Source organism: Moschus berezovskii, chromosome 6 (genome assembly GCF_049115385.1).
Source record: "Moschus berezovskii isolate FMDL1 chromosome 6, NW_MosBer_1.0, whole genome shotgun sequence".
NCBI classification, from domain to species: Eukaryota; Metazoa; Chordata; class Mammalia; order Artiodactyla; family Moschidae; genus Moschus; species Moschus berezovskii.
The window spans coordinates 19,343,943-19,360,345 of NC_142465.1; the positions used below are offsets into that span (position 1 = coordinate 19,343,943).

General features: G+C 34.0%; 1 protein-coding gene across 1 annotated transcript in view; it reads right to left on the reverse strand.

Moving 5' to 3' along the window:
- Nucleotides 1-1,275: 1,275 nt before the first annotated feature.
- Nucleotides 1,276-16,403, reverse strand: part of RASSF9 (Ras association domain family member 9) — a 36,033-nt gene continuing 20,905 nt past the window's right edge. Inside the window, exon 2 of the mRNA XM_055395876.2 lies at nt 1,276-7,841. Coding sequence (XP_055251851.1) covers nt 6,581-7,841 — 1,261 coding nt within the window. The 3' untranslated portion in view covers nt 1,276-6,580. The remainder of the gene's footprint in view (nt 7,842-16,403) is intronic.

Genomic DNA, 16,403 nt, shown 5'->3' on the forward strand with positions numbered 1-16,403 from the left:
GATGTGTATATATGAAGTATATTGTGAACCAAACTTTCACCTTAATACAAAAACTCTTAGCAAAAAATATGCATCTTCATTTTGTATGAATTTGCTATAGAGAATGAGATGGCTGGATGACATCACCAACTCTGTGGACATGAGTTTGAGTGAACTCCGGGAGTTGGTGATAGACAGGGAGGCCTGGCGTGCTGTGATTCATGGGGTTGCAGAGAGTCAGACACGACTGAGCGACTGAACTGAACTGATGCATTTTTTTAAAAACAGAATTGGTCAATATACATTTTGACAACATATTAAAAAACAGAGACATCACTTTGCCAACAGAGGTCCGAAAGTCAAAGCTATGGTTTTTCAAGTAGTTGTAAATGGATGTGAGAGTTGGACCATAAAAAAGGCTGGTGACAAAGAATTGATATTTTGAGTGACAAAGAATTGATATTTTCAAAATGTGGTGCTGGAGAAGTCTCTTGAGAGTCCCATGGATTGCACGGAGATCAAACCAGGCATTCTAAAGGAAATCAACCCTGTATATTCATTGGAAGAACTGACATTGAAGTGGAAACTCCAATACTTTGGCCATGTGATGGGAATTGCCAACTAATTGGAAAAGACCCTGATGCTGGGAAAAACTGAAGGCAAAAGAGGGTGGCAGAGGATGAGATGGTTAGATAGTATCACCAACTCAATGGACATGAATTTGAGCAAACTCTGGGAGACAGTGTGGGACAGGGGAGCTGTGGTCCATGAACTCACAAAAAATTGGACATGTCTTAGCAACTGCAACAACAACAATGCATTTTTTTTTTAAACAGAATTGGTCAATATACATTTGTAATTCCTTGCTTTCAAACTTGATATCTCTGTTGTATGGTCTTATAAAAACATCAGTGTTAATGTTTATAAATTTCTCACACAAATAACACCTCAGAATTTACCTAATTCCTCTATTATTGGGCTTTTAATTTGCTATTATTCATAAACACTTGATAAATACTTGAATTCATATGTGTTTTCACAAATTTCGGAATATTTTCTTGCCATTTATTATGAAAAATATGAGTACTGCCTGAAAGCTGTGAATAATTGGAGTTGTTGATAGATACCAGTATTTCCAAGTTGCTTTCTAATGTTAGTTATAGCAATCACCAGTACAAGTTGAAGCACAAAGTCTAATAAAATACACATCTAAATCAATGGAATGCTATAGAAAGTCCAGAAATAGACCCAAAAAACATACCAGAGATTGGTTCACCAAAAAAAGGTGGGACAGATTTATTCAATAAGTGATGGGGGATAACTGCTAAGTATCAAAAGAATTCTCTTTCTAGTAACTATCAAAGAATTGTCTTTCTACTTTTGAACATTGAAGTAAACTCAATTTCAGAAAGTTCATGTTTAAAAATAAGACATGAAACAAATATAGCATACAGAAGACATGATAGAAACAGTTTTAAAATCACTCATCATGAAATGGAAAGGTGGTTTTAAAGAATAATCCCCCCAAAAAAACTCTCATGTGTTATTAATGAGAAAAATCCATAAATTCAAAATAAACATTTTAAAAAAAATTTTTACATTCAAATAAACAAGGAGCACACACTGTGGAAGGAATGAGTATGTTTATAATTTAGTTCTTAAAGAGTTAATTTCCTTAAAGAATAATTAGCAATGTTCAGTAAATTTTTAAAAATCCATTTTTCATTATTTAACAGTATTTCTATATCTAGCCTAACAGAAATGCATTGATAACAGTAAATGATTGTTAATAATAATAAATGATGGGAATATTCCTAAATGTCCATCAGAAGAGGACTAGTGAAATAAAATTATGATTGATATAGTGGAATTCCCTGCTACCATTGAACCTCTTCATAATGTAAGGATATATGTGTATGTGTATATATATATATACATATATACATGCATAGGTTATCTCTAAAACAATAAATAACAGTGATATTTCTGAGGAGGATATCTGGATAATTAAGTCATGGGATAGAAAGGAGACTTACTTTTCCTGGTACACATTTTTTGAGTATTTGAAATATAGTAATAATAATAATTTGAATATCATGTGTCTATAATTTGAAAACAAACTCAATGGTATTACATATACATTATATATACACATATGTGATGTAGGGAGAGACTTAGTAGTCTTCTATAAAAATGTGTCTGATACTTGTATGTAGGAAAAATTCAATAAATTCCTTTTTTAAAAATATGAAAGCCTTTATCACTTCCTGATATGAAACTATTCATTATGGACCTTACAAATTGTGATTCTCAATTCCAAGGGTTATTGAAAACACAAGTTAATTTTAGGTTAAGAAAATGACTACTGTGTATTTTCTCTCACTATTGAGATACACTAAGAAAATGTTAACTTATTTCTATGTGTTACTACTAAATATTATATACAGGTTTTAAGAGCAATTTCATGGTCATTTATAGAATGAACAAATGAGTTTCCTTATTTTCCAAATTATTGAGTTATTTCCAAAATTAAAGGTAATTAAAATTACTGTTGTTTGAGAAGTAAGGGTAGTAACAAACTGGATAATAGCAGGGTAGATATATACTTGAGTATTTTTATTTTTAACTGGATTTCATTATAGAAAGTAAGATAGCCATCTAGTATCCATCTCGTATAAATCCAGCCATCTAGTATAGAAGTGAGGACATTCTTTCATGATAAATTGAAACAAATATGTATGAAACCCAGCAAAAGTTTTGTTAGATCATTTTGCTCTGTATTAACATTGTCATGAAATGATGCCTGATATTAACTTGTGTGAATTAGCATGACAATTATATAATTTCAACTGATAATTTTTTTTTAATATAGACAGGTAACACACCCCAAAAGACAAACAATATCACATGAGAATATACAACTATTCCTTTTATTATTTTGGACCAGTTACACTTGAAGAAATTGTTTGTATTTTGTACTTGTCACATCAAGTTATTAAACCAATCAGGTAGTATGAAAAGAAATAGCCTAATATTTAAAAGAAATCTATATCACATTAAAAGGTATTCCTTTTGTCTCAAGAAAAATAAATTTCAATTAAAATAATACTCCTACCTTGAAAAATTATAAAATGCAGCCACAGAAATATATTTTGTCATGTACAGTAGATGTTTAAATAAATATAAAAATAAACTTTTAGTGGATTAAAATAGCTTCTACACACCAATGAAAGGCCATTTATATTTTTAATGAAAAAGAGAAAATAGTCAAGATATTTCAAAGTTATTTTGTGTGTCTACCACTTAAAACCTAGCTCTATAAAATATTTTTTTATTAAATGCAGGGATGCAGTGAAAAGCACCATAACTTAACCATTGAACTTTTATAAAGAAAATATTCTCATTGTTTATAATCGGTTACTCTGTGAATTAAAAGTAAAATAGAAAATCGATACTACAGTAACATTTTTTCATAATGGCACTAAGATGTAGTCTCTCTTCCAAAGGATTTATAAATAGAATTGTTAATGTTTTAAGTTTGCTAAAATGCATATTTATGTATAAAATGCACCAGTATCATTTACCATGTATAGAAATAATTTTTTTTTAAGTTATAATCTAAAATTTAGCAATTCAATTCCAGAATTGAGTAGGGGCAAAGAGATTGATTAGAGGCAGTAAGGTTAACAAGACAGACAAGTAACAAGACAATAAAAATATGTTGAGGGAGGGAAGTTAGATAAGTACATAAATATATGCTAAGCCAGAATATAAACGCTCCTTTATGAAAAATACACCTAAAATAATTGTGGGTTCAGAGATAAAGTATTGAATAGAAAAACATGCTTCATAGAAAGGGATAACACATTGAAAAGCTTGAAATGGATGGTATTTCAGTATATAGCAGATGGAAGAAAAAAAGAGACATTGATTTCGAGTGGGAGAATGAACAAGATAGAGTCTGTGAAAATCTGTCTTGTTACAGGGGAAAATAGTCAGCTTTTGTTTGCTACTTCTAGCTTCATATAATAATTTCATAGTTAATCTGTTAGGTTAGTCAAGAATTTATAAACATTTTATTTTAAAAGCTTCTACAAATAATTAAAATACTAAAGTTTCTATCAAGTTCTAAATTTAGAATATACATTCTCATTTAATTTTGCATAGCTCCATATCCAGAGATGAGGGCACGGCATTTTAGTAGTTTTATTTGTATTAATATATTATTCTAAATTAGAGATTCACCATGGTAATTGATGATTTAATACTGTAATGAATCAAAGGCACAAATACATTTGTGTAAAAACAGAACAAGTTGAAATTCTAATGTGATTTTAAATCTCAATGGTCTTGCTTTCTGACAAGAGTTTTTAACATTATTTACTGAAAAAATGGAAGAATTGGCCCTTAGAATGCATCACTATGCTTAATTGTATAAAATCAGACATTAATGCAAAGTTTCTAAAGTGCCATTATCTATTTCTAGTTCTGATCAGATCTGGATTCAGATAATTAATCAAATTATATAGCAGATAACAATGTTATTTTCATTATTTTCTCACTAAAGAGTAATCCAAAGAGATCCAAAGAGATCCCTTTTGAAAAACAACACTACAACTCTTTTATCTATGATGATGATCTTCTGAGTTTAATCCCCAGAAGAGAATAATAAATATGTCAATAGTATTGCATAGTGCTGAATGATTAATGAGATATTAGGCAAATAAACTTCCCTTTCTTAAATGACTATTTAATTTCCTTCTTATTTCTTTTATATTAAAGTCATGTTTGTGCTATTACTTATTATCATACTTTCCCTACAGTGCAAATTCCTACTTTTCTTACCATGCAACTTCAGATAAGGTGTTTACCATGCAACTTCAAATAAGGCCCTCAGTAGTATCTTAGCATGAAAAATGGTAACATTAGATACTCCCCAAAACTGAAATATTAAGAAAATTTTAAATATCTTCCTAAAGGTTGGCAAACTGTCTGGAGGATGGAGAAATTTCAAAAAAGATTAGGAAACTGAGTTAAAACATATAGTACAGTAAACATAAAGATAAAAAGGAAAGAAATGAGAAATACTGAAAATCTTAACCAATATCCACATATTAAAACTAAGTAAAGTAAACTTTCTGTCTACTCACATGTGAGAAAGGTGTTAGCTAAAGGAAAAATGAACAACTGCAGCTGTATTCATGTAATAGTACAACAAAACAGTTTTTAATATGATTATGTCATGTGTTCAATAGCAAGAAACAAGGCAGGGAAAGAAGGAGATAAGAGAGGGAAATAGAAAGAAAGAAACTTCCTAACTAAAAACCAAGCCAAATCAAGCCTGTAACGATTGTCAGTCAAGACAGAATCTAAATCCTCTGTTCAATTTGTTGGATATTTACTTTCATGCTTGAGAGTGGGATAGACTGGAGCTACTTTTTTTTTTTTTTTCAGTTTGCACCTTAGATGAAGGACCATATAGACAATCTGAATTATAGTGTAGCAGATAGAATAAAAGGTTTTTGTTCACATGAGTTCCTATCTCTAATTTCAGAGGAAAAATACTAATATTCATGGGTGTTCTTTCGTGTGTGCCAAGTTGCTTCAGTCCTGTCTGACCCTTTGTGACCCTATGAACTGTAGCCCTCCAAGTTCCTCTGTTCATGGCATTCTCCAGGCAAAAATAGGAGTGGGTTGCCATGCCCTCCTCCAGGGGATACTTAAGGTTACATGGAGCTCTGTTTTACCCACACAAAGGACCCCAAGCTGCATCCCTTCAACTTTTTTAGATAAGGTATAATCAAATAGGACTATGACCCTGTGATTTTTCTCTGTAAGCCCACACCGTACCTCACTCAAAGAATGAACCTGCACAGATGACTGGTCTGATCTAAAGGTTTGCATATCAGACAGAGAAAGTAGATACATATATCTTATTAATTTTCAGCTTTTTTAGAAAAGTTGCTGTTGTCAGCAAAACTTGGCTTTTCTTATTTATACCCCTGTCTGATCCACTGATGGTATTTCTACGTGTCCCAGTAATGACCCTTCCATCTCCTGCAATCTAAACCTAAACAGGTAGAGGGGTTCAGGAAGTTACAGAGATGATATACATTCTAAATAGCAGAGAAATGAACAAGGATTTGAACTAATACAGTTCCAATATAAGAGTTATCATATACTTTACAGATTATAAAATACCAATGATACAGTGTTGAAAACTCTATAACAGTACATCTTACTTTTACTTGTTAACATGTATAGTTTCAATATTGATGTCTAATATTAAGAAATAGTTTGAAGTTTGAATAAATCATTTCTCATAGAAACAGATTATAATTCACATCAAATTATTTCTGTTATATACCTACAAGCTATTTTCCTGCATTCCTAATAAACAGCTCATTGTTTGAACTTGTAATAAATAGATAACACTGGAACTCTTAAAAACAAACCAACAAACAGAATTCTCTGGTTCTTATTAGCTACTAAATTCCTTAACATTATTTACATTTTTCTCCAGAGGGGACTATTTAAATTTTCCTATTAAATTAAACAAACACAAACAATATTAAAGTAGGTGAGAGTGAAGCCATTTAAATTACGTTGACAACAGCACCACGTCTCCTGCAGTTGTTTCCGAGTCCTGACTGTGGTTAGAGCTGATACCAGTGTCTGAGTCTGTGTCATTTGTATACATGTTAAATATTCTTTGAGTAAAAGCAGAAACCACCCCATTGCTGGTGGGCACCTCAGATTCCTTTCCTCTATTTTCCTTTAGCTGGCATTCATCTGCATTGCTGATATGAAGGGAATTGAACTCCTTGGCGAGGAGCTCATATTCCTTAGCTTTCATCTGAAGCAATGAGTCACTGTATTTAATCTCTTTCTGGATGCCACTCAAGTGAGAGTGGATTTTCAAACCAGCTTTCATGCTTTTCTCCAAATCACACTTAACACTCTCTAAATTAGAGCTTTCAAGTTCACTGGCAGCTGCCCCTTCTGCATCTTCATTTATCTCCATGCAAACACTTTTAACTTCTTTTTCTATTTCGGCGGAGAGCTTATCAATGAGCTTTCTGTAGTAGGTCAGTCGTTCCTCCAGCTGTACAATTCCATCACTTTCTCTCAGGTCATCCAGAATCTGCCTTTCATCATATTCTAAGCCTAGCTTTTGCTCAACTTCACAGAAACTGGGCATCAAATATGCATCCTGGACATAGTTTTCTCCATTATTTTCTACCCGATCAAGATGAAATTTAGCTTCACACCTTTCAATTTCTAGATCTAGCTCTTTCATTCTCTTGACTTGTTGATTAATAGTGTGATCTTGGGAAATAATCAGATGAACTAATGTCTCCATACTATCTCGCTCTTGGGAAACTGTGTCCTGCTTAATTTTAGCCAGTTTCCGGAAAGTTTTCCTAACTATTCTTTTTTGTTTATCTGGTGGTAATGTCTTCATGTAATTTGCCGGGCTGAGCTCCCACAGTTTTTCTGTGTTTTGCACTAATTTGGCTTCAGCTGTCCGCCACAAGGGAACTGGAAGAAAAGCATCTGCTTTAACCAAAACAAACTGCATATTAGGCTGCTCATCTCCCCATGCTTTCCAAAGCTTCAGGATTCTAGTTAGGGGAGGAAGAACCCGTTCAGAACCTCTCCACTTTTCTATGATGCAGTAATCACTGGGCTTTCCCAGAAGAAATCGTTTCTCCCCAAATGCAGTCTCGTGTTCCTCAAGCAAAGCCTGGATGACGTCGGCAGAGGTGGTGCGCTTGGTTAGCCCACAGACAATCTTCTCTTCTTGGCAAACCCAAACCACAATTTCCTTCTCTTCTGAATCCATTTCTTTAGTTGGAGATCTAAAAGAAAAACAAAGTATATTATACTACTGTCATCACTTGTGTAAACTCAGAAAGATGGTTTAACTTTAATACCCTCTCTAAATTTTACCGTTAGTGAGAGATGCATTTTGAGGTGAGACTACATAAGAATCAGACGTTTTATGGTAATAAAGAAAATTTAAGACCGTGAAAAATATCTTAGTATTCTTTTTAACTCCTACTGGACTCTGGAACAAGCAAATTGTCATCAAAGATAATGGAGGTTATTTTATCTTTAGAAAGCCAGACACAGAATAACTGCAGTTAGAACTACCAGAGTTAAGACAATAATCAAAGTGGTGATGAATAAGAGGTAGAATAAAGACTATTCTGGGGCTTCCCAGGGTGGTGCTAGTGGTAAAGAACCTGCTTGCCAATGCAGGAGACCTGAGTTGCCGGTTCAATCCCTGGGTCAGGAAGATCGCTTGGAGGAGCATGTGGCAACCTACTCCAGTATTCTCGCCTGGGGAATCCCATGGGCAGAGGAGTTACAGTTCATAGGGTCACGAAGAGCAGGACACAATTGAAGTGACTTAGCATGCACACACAAGACTATTTAGATGGAGACATAGGACTAGGGAATAACCATGGAAATGTAAATAGAATGTTAGTTGAGTAAAAGAATTGAAAATAGTCCATTATTGAAATTAGTGATTATTTCATCCTGCAAATATTTACTGTATGCCAACCATGTGCCAGATTTGTGTGAAGATGCTAAAGATATAGCAATAAGCAAAGGAGACAAGGACATGGACATAAATGTGTAATTAATATAAGATAGTAGTAAATGCTAGGAAGAGAATTAAAGAGGATGAAGTGATAGAGGGTGACTTGGAAGAAGGAGAGGTCTACTTTATTTAGAGAGCTCAGGAGAGACTTCTCTAAGAAGGTGACTTGTGAATAGGAACAAAGTCACACAGTCAGTAGTGACAGAGTGAAGATTCAACCTAAGCGAAAAAGCTGACTGGAGTGTATTTTTAATTGATGCACTGTAAAAACAAGTTTACGAGTTTAATGGCTTAGACATGTGGATTAAATTGGAAGAAAAATCATAAATTACTTCTTAAAGGGGAACTTTATTACATAAATTAGCCTTTGATAGCAGTGGAACCATACTGCCTCATTAGAGCACCCAACTGGTCAAGGAAGGACATTTCCCAATAGCCAGCCATGGAGAAAAGTACGTGGAAATGTATTACCTTCTATGCCTTTTTCTTATTAATCTTGTTCCTGCTTTCATACAGCAATAAAGGATTTTGACTGGCCTGGATGCCTCCCTTAGCTGACAAAACTCTCATAAATATAAAAGCCCTACTGCTGACTCCTTAGTGTAATCTTTACGTCCAGTTCCATTTTCTAGATGGGAAACATCAGTTCTGGGTCTGTGGCTAAGGATGACACATGACTTATAAACACTTCAGCTCTACACTGCAGCTGTGAAGAAGACTGGAAAACAGGGATCAGGGAGTCTTTATGTACGCTAGAATAATAATGACGTACAAGAGAATTCCCCAATTCTTCCATGATCCCTGCTCTAATTGGGATTCTCTTGTTTTGGAAGGAGCAAGTGCTTATATGTTATGGCTTCCACTAGAGACCTGATGGTTTTCAGCTCATGTGGATGATATAACCCTAACAGTCATTATGCACAGTCAAGAAAGATATTATTATTTCCATATTAAATATGAGAAATTGAGTGCCTTTATTATTAGTCTGACAGGCTAACTGGTTCCAAATACTTTAAAAAAAGTTTGCTTTAAACGTCCTTTTATTTCCTTGAGTCAATTATTCTCTAAATATTTTGAGGAATTTTTATTATCATCATTCAAAGCAGGTAATTTTCAAAACTTCTGCCACTTGACTGGGCATGTTTAAAAGTAATGACCACTCTTCATTGAATGTAGGCAGTAAATCTTCCATACCTAGTGTAAGCTTCATTATGTTTAATTCTACTTTGTAGCAGGCTTAGGATTTTGCAAACTATGTTTATTTTATAGTATGGCTCCAGTTGAATTTCTATTCACTCATTCATTTGACAAATATTTGCTGAACAGCTCTTCAGTGGTTGACACCATCATGGAAATGTGGATCATAGAAAGATTTGTATGACTTATAAAACATTTGCTGTTTAGTTACTAAGTCATGTCGGCCTCTTTAACCACCCATGGACTGTAGCCCGCCAGGCTCCTCTGTCCACTTCCCAGGCAAGAATACTGGAGTGGATTGCCATTTCCTCCTCCAGGGGATCCTGACCCAGGATTGGAACCCAGGTTTCCTGCATTGCAGGTGGATTCTTTACTGTCTAAGCCACCTAGGAAGTCCTTATTATTATATACACAATATATACTACATAATTATTTAGTATATATTATGACATTTCCCATACATACACTTTAAAAAATTATATATGTATTTTACACTTTATTAAATTTGATATTATTTGAATATATCCAAAGATTCTCATTAAGCATTGTTTTATTTGGGATCAAGATTGCTGGGAGAAATATCAATAACCTCAGATATGCAGATGACACTATCCTTTGGCAGAAAGTGAAGAACCTCTTGATGAAGGTGAAAGAGGAGAGTGAAAAGCTGGCTTAAAACTAAACATCCAAAAAACGAGATCATGGCATCCAATTCCATCGCTTCTTGGCAAACAGATGGGGAAACAATGGAAACAGTGACAGATTTTATTTTCTTGGGCTCCAAAATCACTACAGATAGCGACTGCAGCCACGAAATTAAAAGATGCTTGCTCCATGACCAACCTAGACAGCATATTAAAAAGCAGAGACATTACTTTGCCAACAAAGGTACAGTCAAAGCTATGGTTTTTCAAGTAGTCATATTCTTGGCTGGAGAATCCCATGGAGAGAGGAGCCTGGTAGGCTACAGTCCATGGGGTCACAAGAGTCACACATGGCTTAGCGGCTAAACCACAACCACTGTATTTGGATGTGAGAGTTAGACCATAAAGAAGACTGAATGCCAAAGAATTGATTCTTTTGACCTGTGGTGTTGGAGAAGCCTCTTGAGAGTCCCTTGAACTGCAAGGAGATCAAATCAGTCAATCCTAAAGGAAATCAGTCCTGAATATTCATTGGAAGGGCTGATACTGAAGCTAAAGGTCCAATACTGTGGCCACCTGATGCAAAGAGCCGATTCATTAGAAAAGACCCTGTTGCTGGGACAGACTAAAGGGCTGGAGGAGAAGGGGATGACAGAGGATGAGATGGTTGGATGGCATCACTGACTCAATGGACATGAGTTTGAGCAAGCTCAGGGAGATGGTGAAGGACAGGGAATCCTGGTGTGCTGCAGTCGATGAGGTCACAAAGAGTCGGACACGACTGAGAGACTGAATAACTGTTTATGTTTTCAAATAGTTTATAATCACAAAATATGCTTAAAAATTATTTACGTATATAAAAGAAAATAAAAAACACTCATAGTACCACAGTATCCATTTTTATCTGATGCTTTAAATTCTTTTTTGCCTTCTGAAACATTGACAAGATTTATTTGGAAAGATTTGCAAAAAAGGAATAGTAGGAACAATACTTGATATTTTAAAATATGACTTCATCTTAATTTTCACTAACAACTGATTTTCACTAACATTCATTTTGAATTCCGATAAATTATTTTAATTTATGAGATTTATTTATAAATAATATTCTGTACTCGTCACTGTAATCTTGATATATATATATCTTGATATATATATATATCTGACTCACATTTCTCACAAGATTGCTTCAAATATCAGATAACAGAACGAAGAGTGCTTTGAAAATTGTGGAAAATGTACTGGGTAAATATAGGTTATTAACACTAATGGTGAAATTACTGTTATTATTACTTAATGCTGAGAAGGGTGTGATATTATTCAGTAACATTATTGAGCTTGCTACAATAGTTAACAGTATTATTTTCAAAATATTTTCCAATCTATCCCATAATATTTTTTCACCTGTTTTCAGCTAGTCAATATTTTTGCATGTACACTTCCAATATAACACAACTGTTTGTCTAATAAAAGATGTCTAAAAGGATCATTAATATAATATTTGGATCACGGATGAGCTGAGAATCCTTTTGATCTTTCCCTGATTTATAACTCTCTGATTTTAACACTGTGGTAATAAAGTTGATTATACTGAAAATAAATCTATATATATATTTATATTTCATCTGACTACTCTTCTGTAACTATTTCACTATTCAGTTTTTGCCTTTTAGAGTATCTTCTTCAGACAATTAAGAAAATTTATATGCCAAATGAAACTCTTGAGCGACATGTATTAGCCTCACAGGTGCTTTTCCAGATTTATTCTGAAATAGAGTGAAAATTCGGAGAAGGCAATGGCAAGCCACTCCAGTACTCTTGCCTTTGAGAATCCCATGGATGGAGGAGCCTGGTAGGCTTCAGTCCGTGGGTCGCTGGGGGTCGGATGCGACTGAGCGACTTCGCTTTCACTTTTCACTTTCACACATTGGAGAAGGAAATGGCAACCCACTCCAGTGTTCTTGCCTGGAGAATCCCAGGGACGGGGGAGCCTGGTGGGCTTCCGTCAATGGAGTCACACAGAGTCGGACACGACTGAAGTGACAGCAGCAGCAGTAGCAGCAGCAGAGTGAAAATTATATATGAGAATTTTTTCATTCACCCTGTATTCAAACATGAGGTTAAAAATGTCTCCACTGATAATTAGTTTTAATACCACAAAACACACAGAATTAAGATGAATTGGCTTGGAATTACATATGCAAATTCATACAACTAAATATTTCTTCAACAAATTTCTGCTGAGTAACTATGGTGCATAAAGCAGTAGGGAATAAATCAACTATTTAAATCTGGAAATCTTAAGTGTTAAATAAGACATTTTAATGTCAAATTGAAGAGCCGCAACATAAGGATTTATAGAAAAAGGATTAAGTGTGAAGGCAGAGAAAAATAAATAGATAATATTTGGCTATCTTTATTAAGTTGTACAAAAAAAAAAAATTCAAAAAATGGCATTTCTTCCTAGTATGGTAGACATTGAAGTTTAATTGAAATTTGATGTATAAAATTTATCAGAACAAATATTTCATATTGAGCCCTATTTTTAAAAAAAATAAGAATTATTAAAATGAGAAATTATTAAGAATAATTACTAGATATGCTAAAAACCAGTATATGTAAACTAGCAATCCACAGTATTTATAAAAGATATTTAGATCTCTGAATGCATTTTTCCAAAGAATCTACATTATAATTTTTTATTTCCTAGGCCAGCCTGGAAGTATGATACTAACAGAATCTAGCTGCCATATATAGGAGCGATTCTAAGTGAAATGCTCTTATTGCTCAACTCTGCAGAATCATATTCCATGCTTGGAAATCAAAAGTTATACTTTTATCAGTTTCGAGCAATTGGTGGCAACTCTGTCTGCAGTGATGAAGTCTCCAACAGATTGAAGGATACAGACCTGTGAAGCTTTATGGGCATGTTGGACATATCTCTTAGTGTTGCCTCATTTCCCAAAGACTGTTCTGTTTCTTTTTATTACCATTGCTTATTATGTAAACTGAACACTCTCCTTCTAAACCAGTCGTTCTCTACCAGGAGTGATTTTGCCTGAAATGTGTGGGGACATTTCAGGTTTTCACATTACGGTCTGGGGATGCTAGGAGCATGGGAATGATCTAGCCTAAAATGTCAACAGTGGTGCTGTTGAAGAACTGTGTACGTATGCATGCGTGAGCTCATTGCTTAGTCATGTCTGACTCTTTGTGACCCCATGGACAGTAGCCCACCAGGCTCTTCTGTCCATGGGATTGTCCAGGCAAGAATATGGATTGGGTTGCCATTTACTCCTCCAGGGGATCTTCCCCAGCCAGGGATTGAATCTGCATCTCCTATGGATTCACTGCTGAGTCACAGAGGAAGCCCGTTGAGGAATCCTGATCCATATATACAACAAAATATACTTTCATCACAGCTTTGTCTATTCCGTTTTTTCTTACATCTTGTGGAGAATCTAACAGTAAAATATATTAAAACAAAAATAACAAATAAGTGAGACATTTCCAAAATAAGTGATGCAAGTTGGCATTCTACTTAATGATTGCCAATGGGAGTTTTTCTCCTTTCACCCTCATGGCCAGGCTTTATGATTATTTTTATTAATCCTGCCCAACTGGACTTCCCTCTGTTAGTCCCAGAACTGGCCCTAACATATACTGATAGCTGCATTAAGATGCCATAGAAACACAAGTACTCAGAATAGGATTAATTTTAGTTCGGGGAAAAAGAAAAAAACAAACTTGCATTCATAGATTTCATTAAGAAATAGTATTTGAATATCTGACCATTAAATGGGGAATGGACAGTGGGAAGAAAAAATGTGAAGATGAAATGACAGGACAGAAGTGGCCAAGGAGACTAGGGCAGTGCCAGAGGCATGGAGAGGGTTGGAAGTCAGCAGAAAGGGTTTCATCGTATTTCTCCCTTACTCTTTCTTTGCAGGTTTATTCTGCCCTGTGACAGAGTGGACAACCAAAGACCAGAATTAGGAATGAAGGTTTTGAGACACCTTCAGTTTAGGAGAAGAAGTAGTCAAGATAATATCTGCAGTCTTTATAGGACCAAAGGGAAATTCCCAGAGATAACCAGGGGAAATGAGAAAAATAAATAAGTCTATCACATAGTTAAGGCTGTGGACAGTACAGGCATGTACGACATGCCTAGACAAGTTACAAAGTGTCTTTAAAAATACCTTAGCAATAAAACTACGCTGAATATAACATTTTATTGCTTCGGTTTTTCAAAGGCACCCTGGAATATAATACTGTCTTGAAGTCACATTATTCAAATTAATTGGAATACAATACTGTATTTTTTAAAATCTGGTTATTTGTGCTTTTCTGATTGATGAATACAAAACAAGGGTTGCTATTATTCTAAATTTTATCAGACTTTTGGCCAAACTAAGATATTGTCTTAGTATTTTTTTTAACATGCAGTTCAAATTAAATGAATGCTTTCCAGTCAAACTTCTCATTCTACAGAGAAGTAGGAATTATCTCCTTAATATTTCCTAACACATAGTAAAATTAATTCCCTTTGAAATTTTTATTAAACCTCAAAATATATTTAAACTCCTCAAAAGACTGACATTTATTTTTCCCTGATATCATCATGCAGTTCAAAGTCATAGCAAGGACCACAACCAGAATTAATACAACATATGTTATTCATTTATGTATCCTGTAATAAAAATAAGAATACAGAGAAAAAAATACACGTTATACTGAGATTCTGATCCAGCACAGAAAACAGATTTCAATGCCTCATAATAGTCAGATTTTTCCATGGAAAACATAGATGCCTGTGGAATTATAAAAATCCTTCTTATGAAGTCTGTTCTCAAAATATCTTGACCAAATAAACTATCACAGGGAATTAGATCCAGTCTATAGAACTCTTCAGTGTATAACCCACTACATGTGGCATTTACATTTAAAACATGTCAGTAAATAACACTTGGAGACAGACTAATTCAATGCAAGATTCAGAACTAATGATTAGGAATGGCAGCTATAATACAGTAATAAAAGAAATTCAATTTCAGGATATGTATCTCAGGCTCAAATCTAAAACTACCTTGTAGAAGTTTACATTGTCTTGAATAAAAGCATATAATTAATTAAGGAATAAAGATAGGTGAAGATAAAGGTCAAGTTTACTAAATCACATTCCATACCAAAGATTATAAACTGGTATTTTAATTTACAAAGCGAGCTCTATACCAATTATGAAGTTTAAGATACTGAGGGATGTCATAAGTAATTAGTTTGGGTAGTCATGGTTTAAATTACATGACACATCTCTTTTCAAATTAAAAGGTCAAGCTTCCAAATTTAATAGCATCTTTTCCTAATAATCAAAATGATCACAACACAAATACTGGTTTGGCCATAACATCTTACAGAAAAACTCAAACAAACATTTTATCCAATCCAATACAATGAGTTTAGCTAATTAATTACTTAACATCACTATTAATATGTAAGAGAAAATTTTGTATTTTGTGTACTATAATTGGGTGGCTTTGTAGTAAGAGAAAAAGAATGACCGAAACAGACATTTCAAGACAGACTCTGGTAAAGATAAAAGTTTAAATATATGATTGGAAAAAAGTTCTATGTAAATCAATTAAATGTATCCTAATAACTAATAAGGTATTCCCCAAATAAATTGTCTATTTTGAATTATAGCATACATATTTTTATAACTTGATTCAGCATTCATTTCTTAACACATTACTGACCAGAGGCATTAGTTTCTGCAAAATGTGTTAACTGGCCCTGGTCAATGTGTTAATAGAACTACGATTTTAGTAAATGTGAATAAATGATGAGGGTAAAATTCTATAGAAGATAAAATGACCTTTAAGTTCAGAAATGTGTTATGCAGCTAGGGAAGGAGAAAAGATATGTTTAAAGAGAAAGAGATTTTAAAAATTCAAGACCATCTTAAATATTATTGG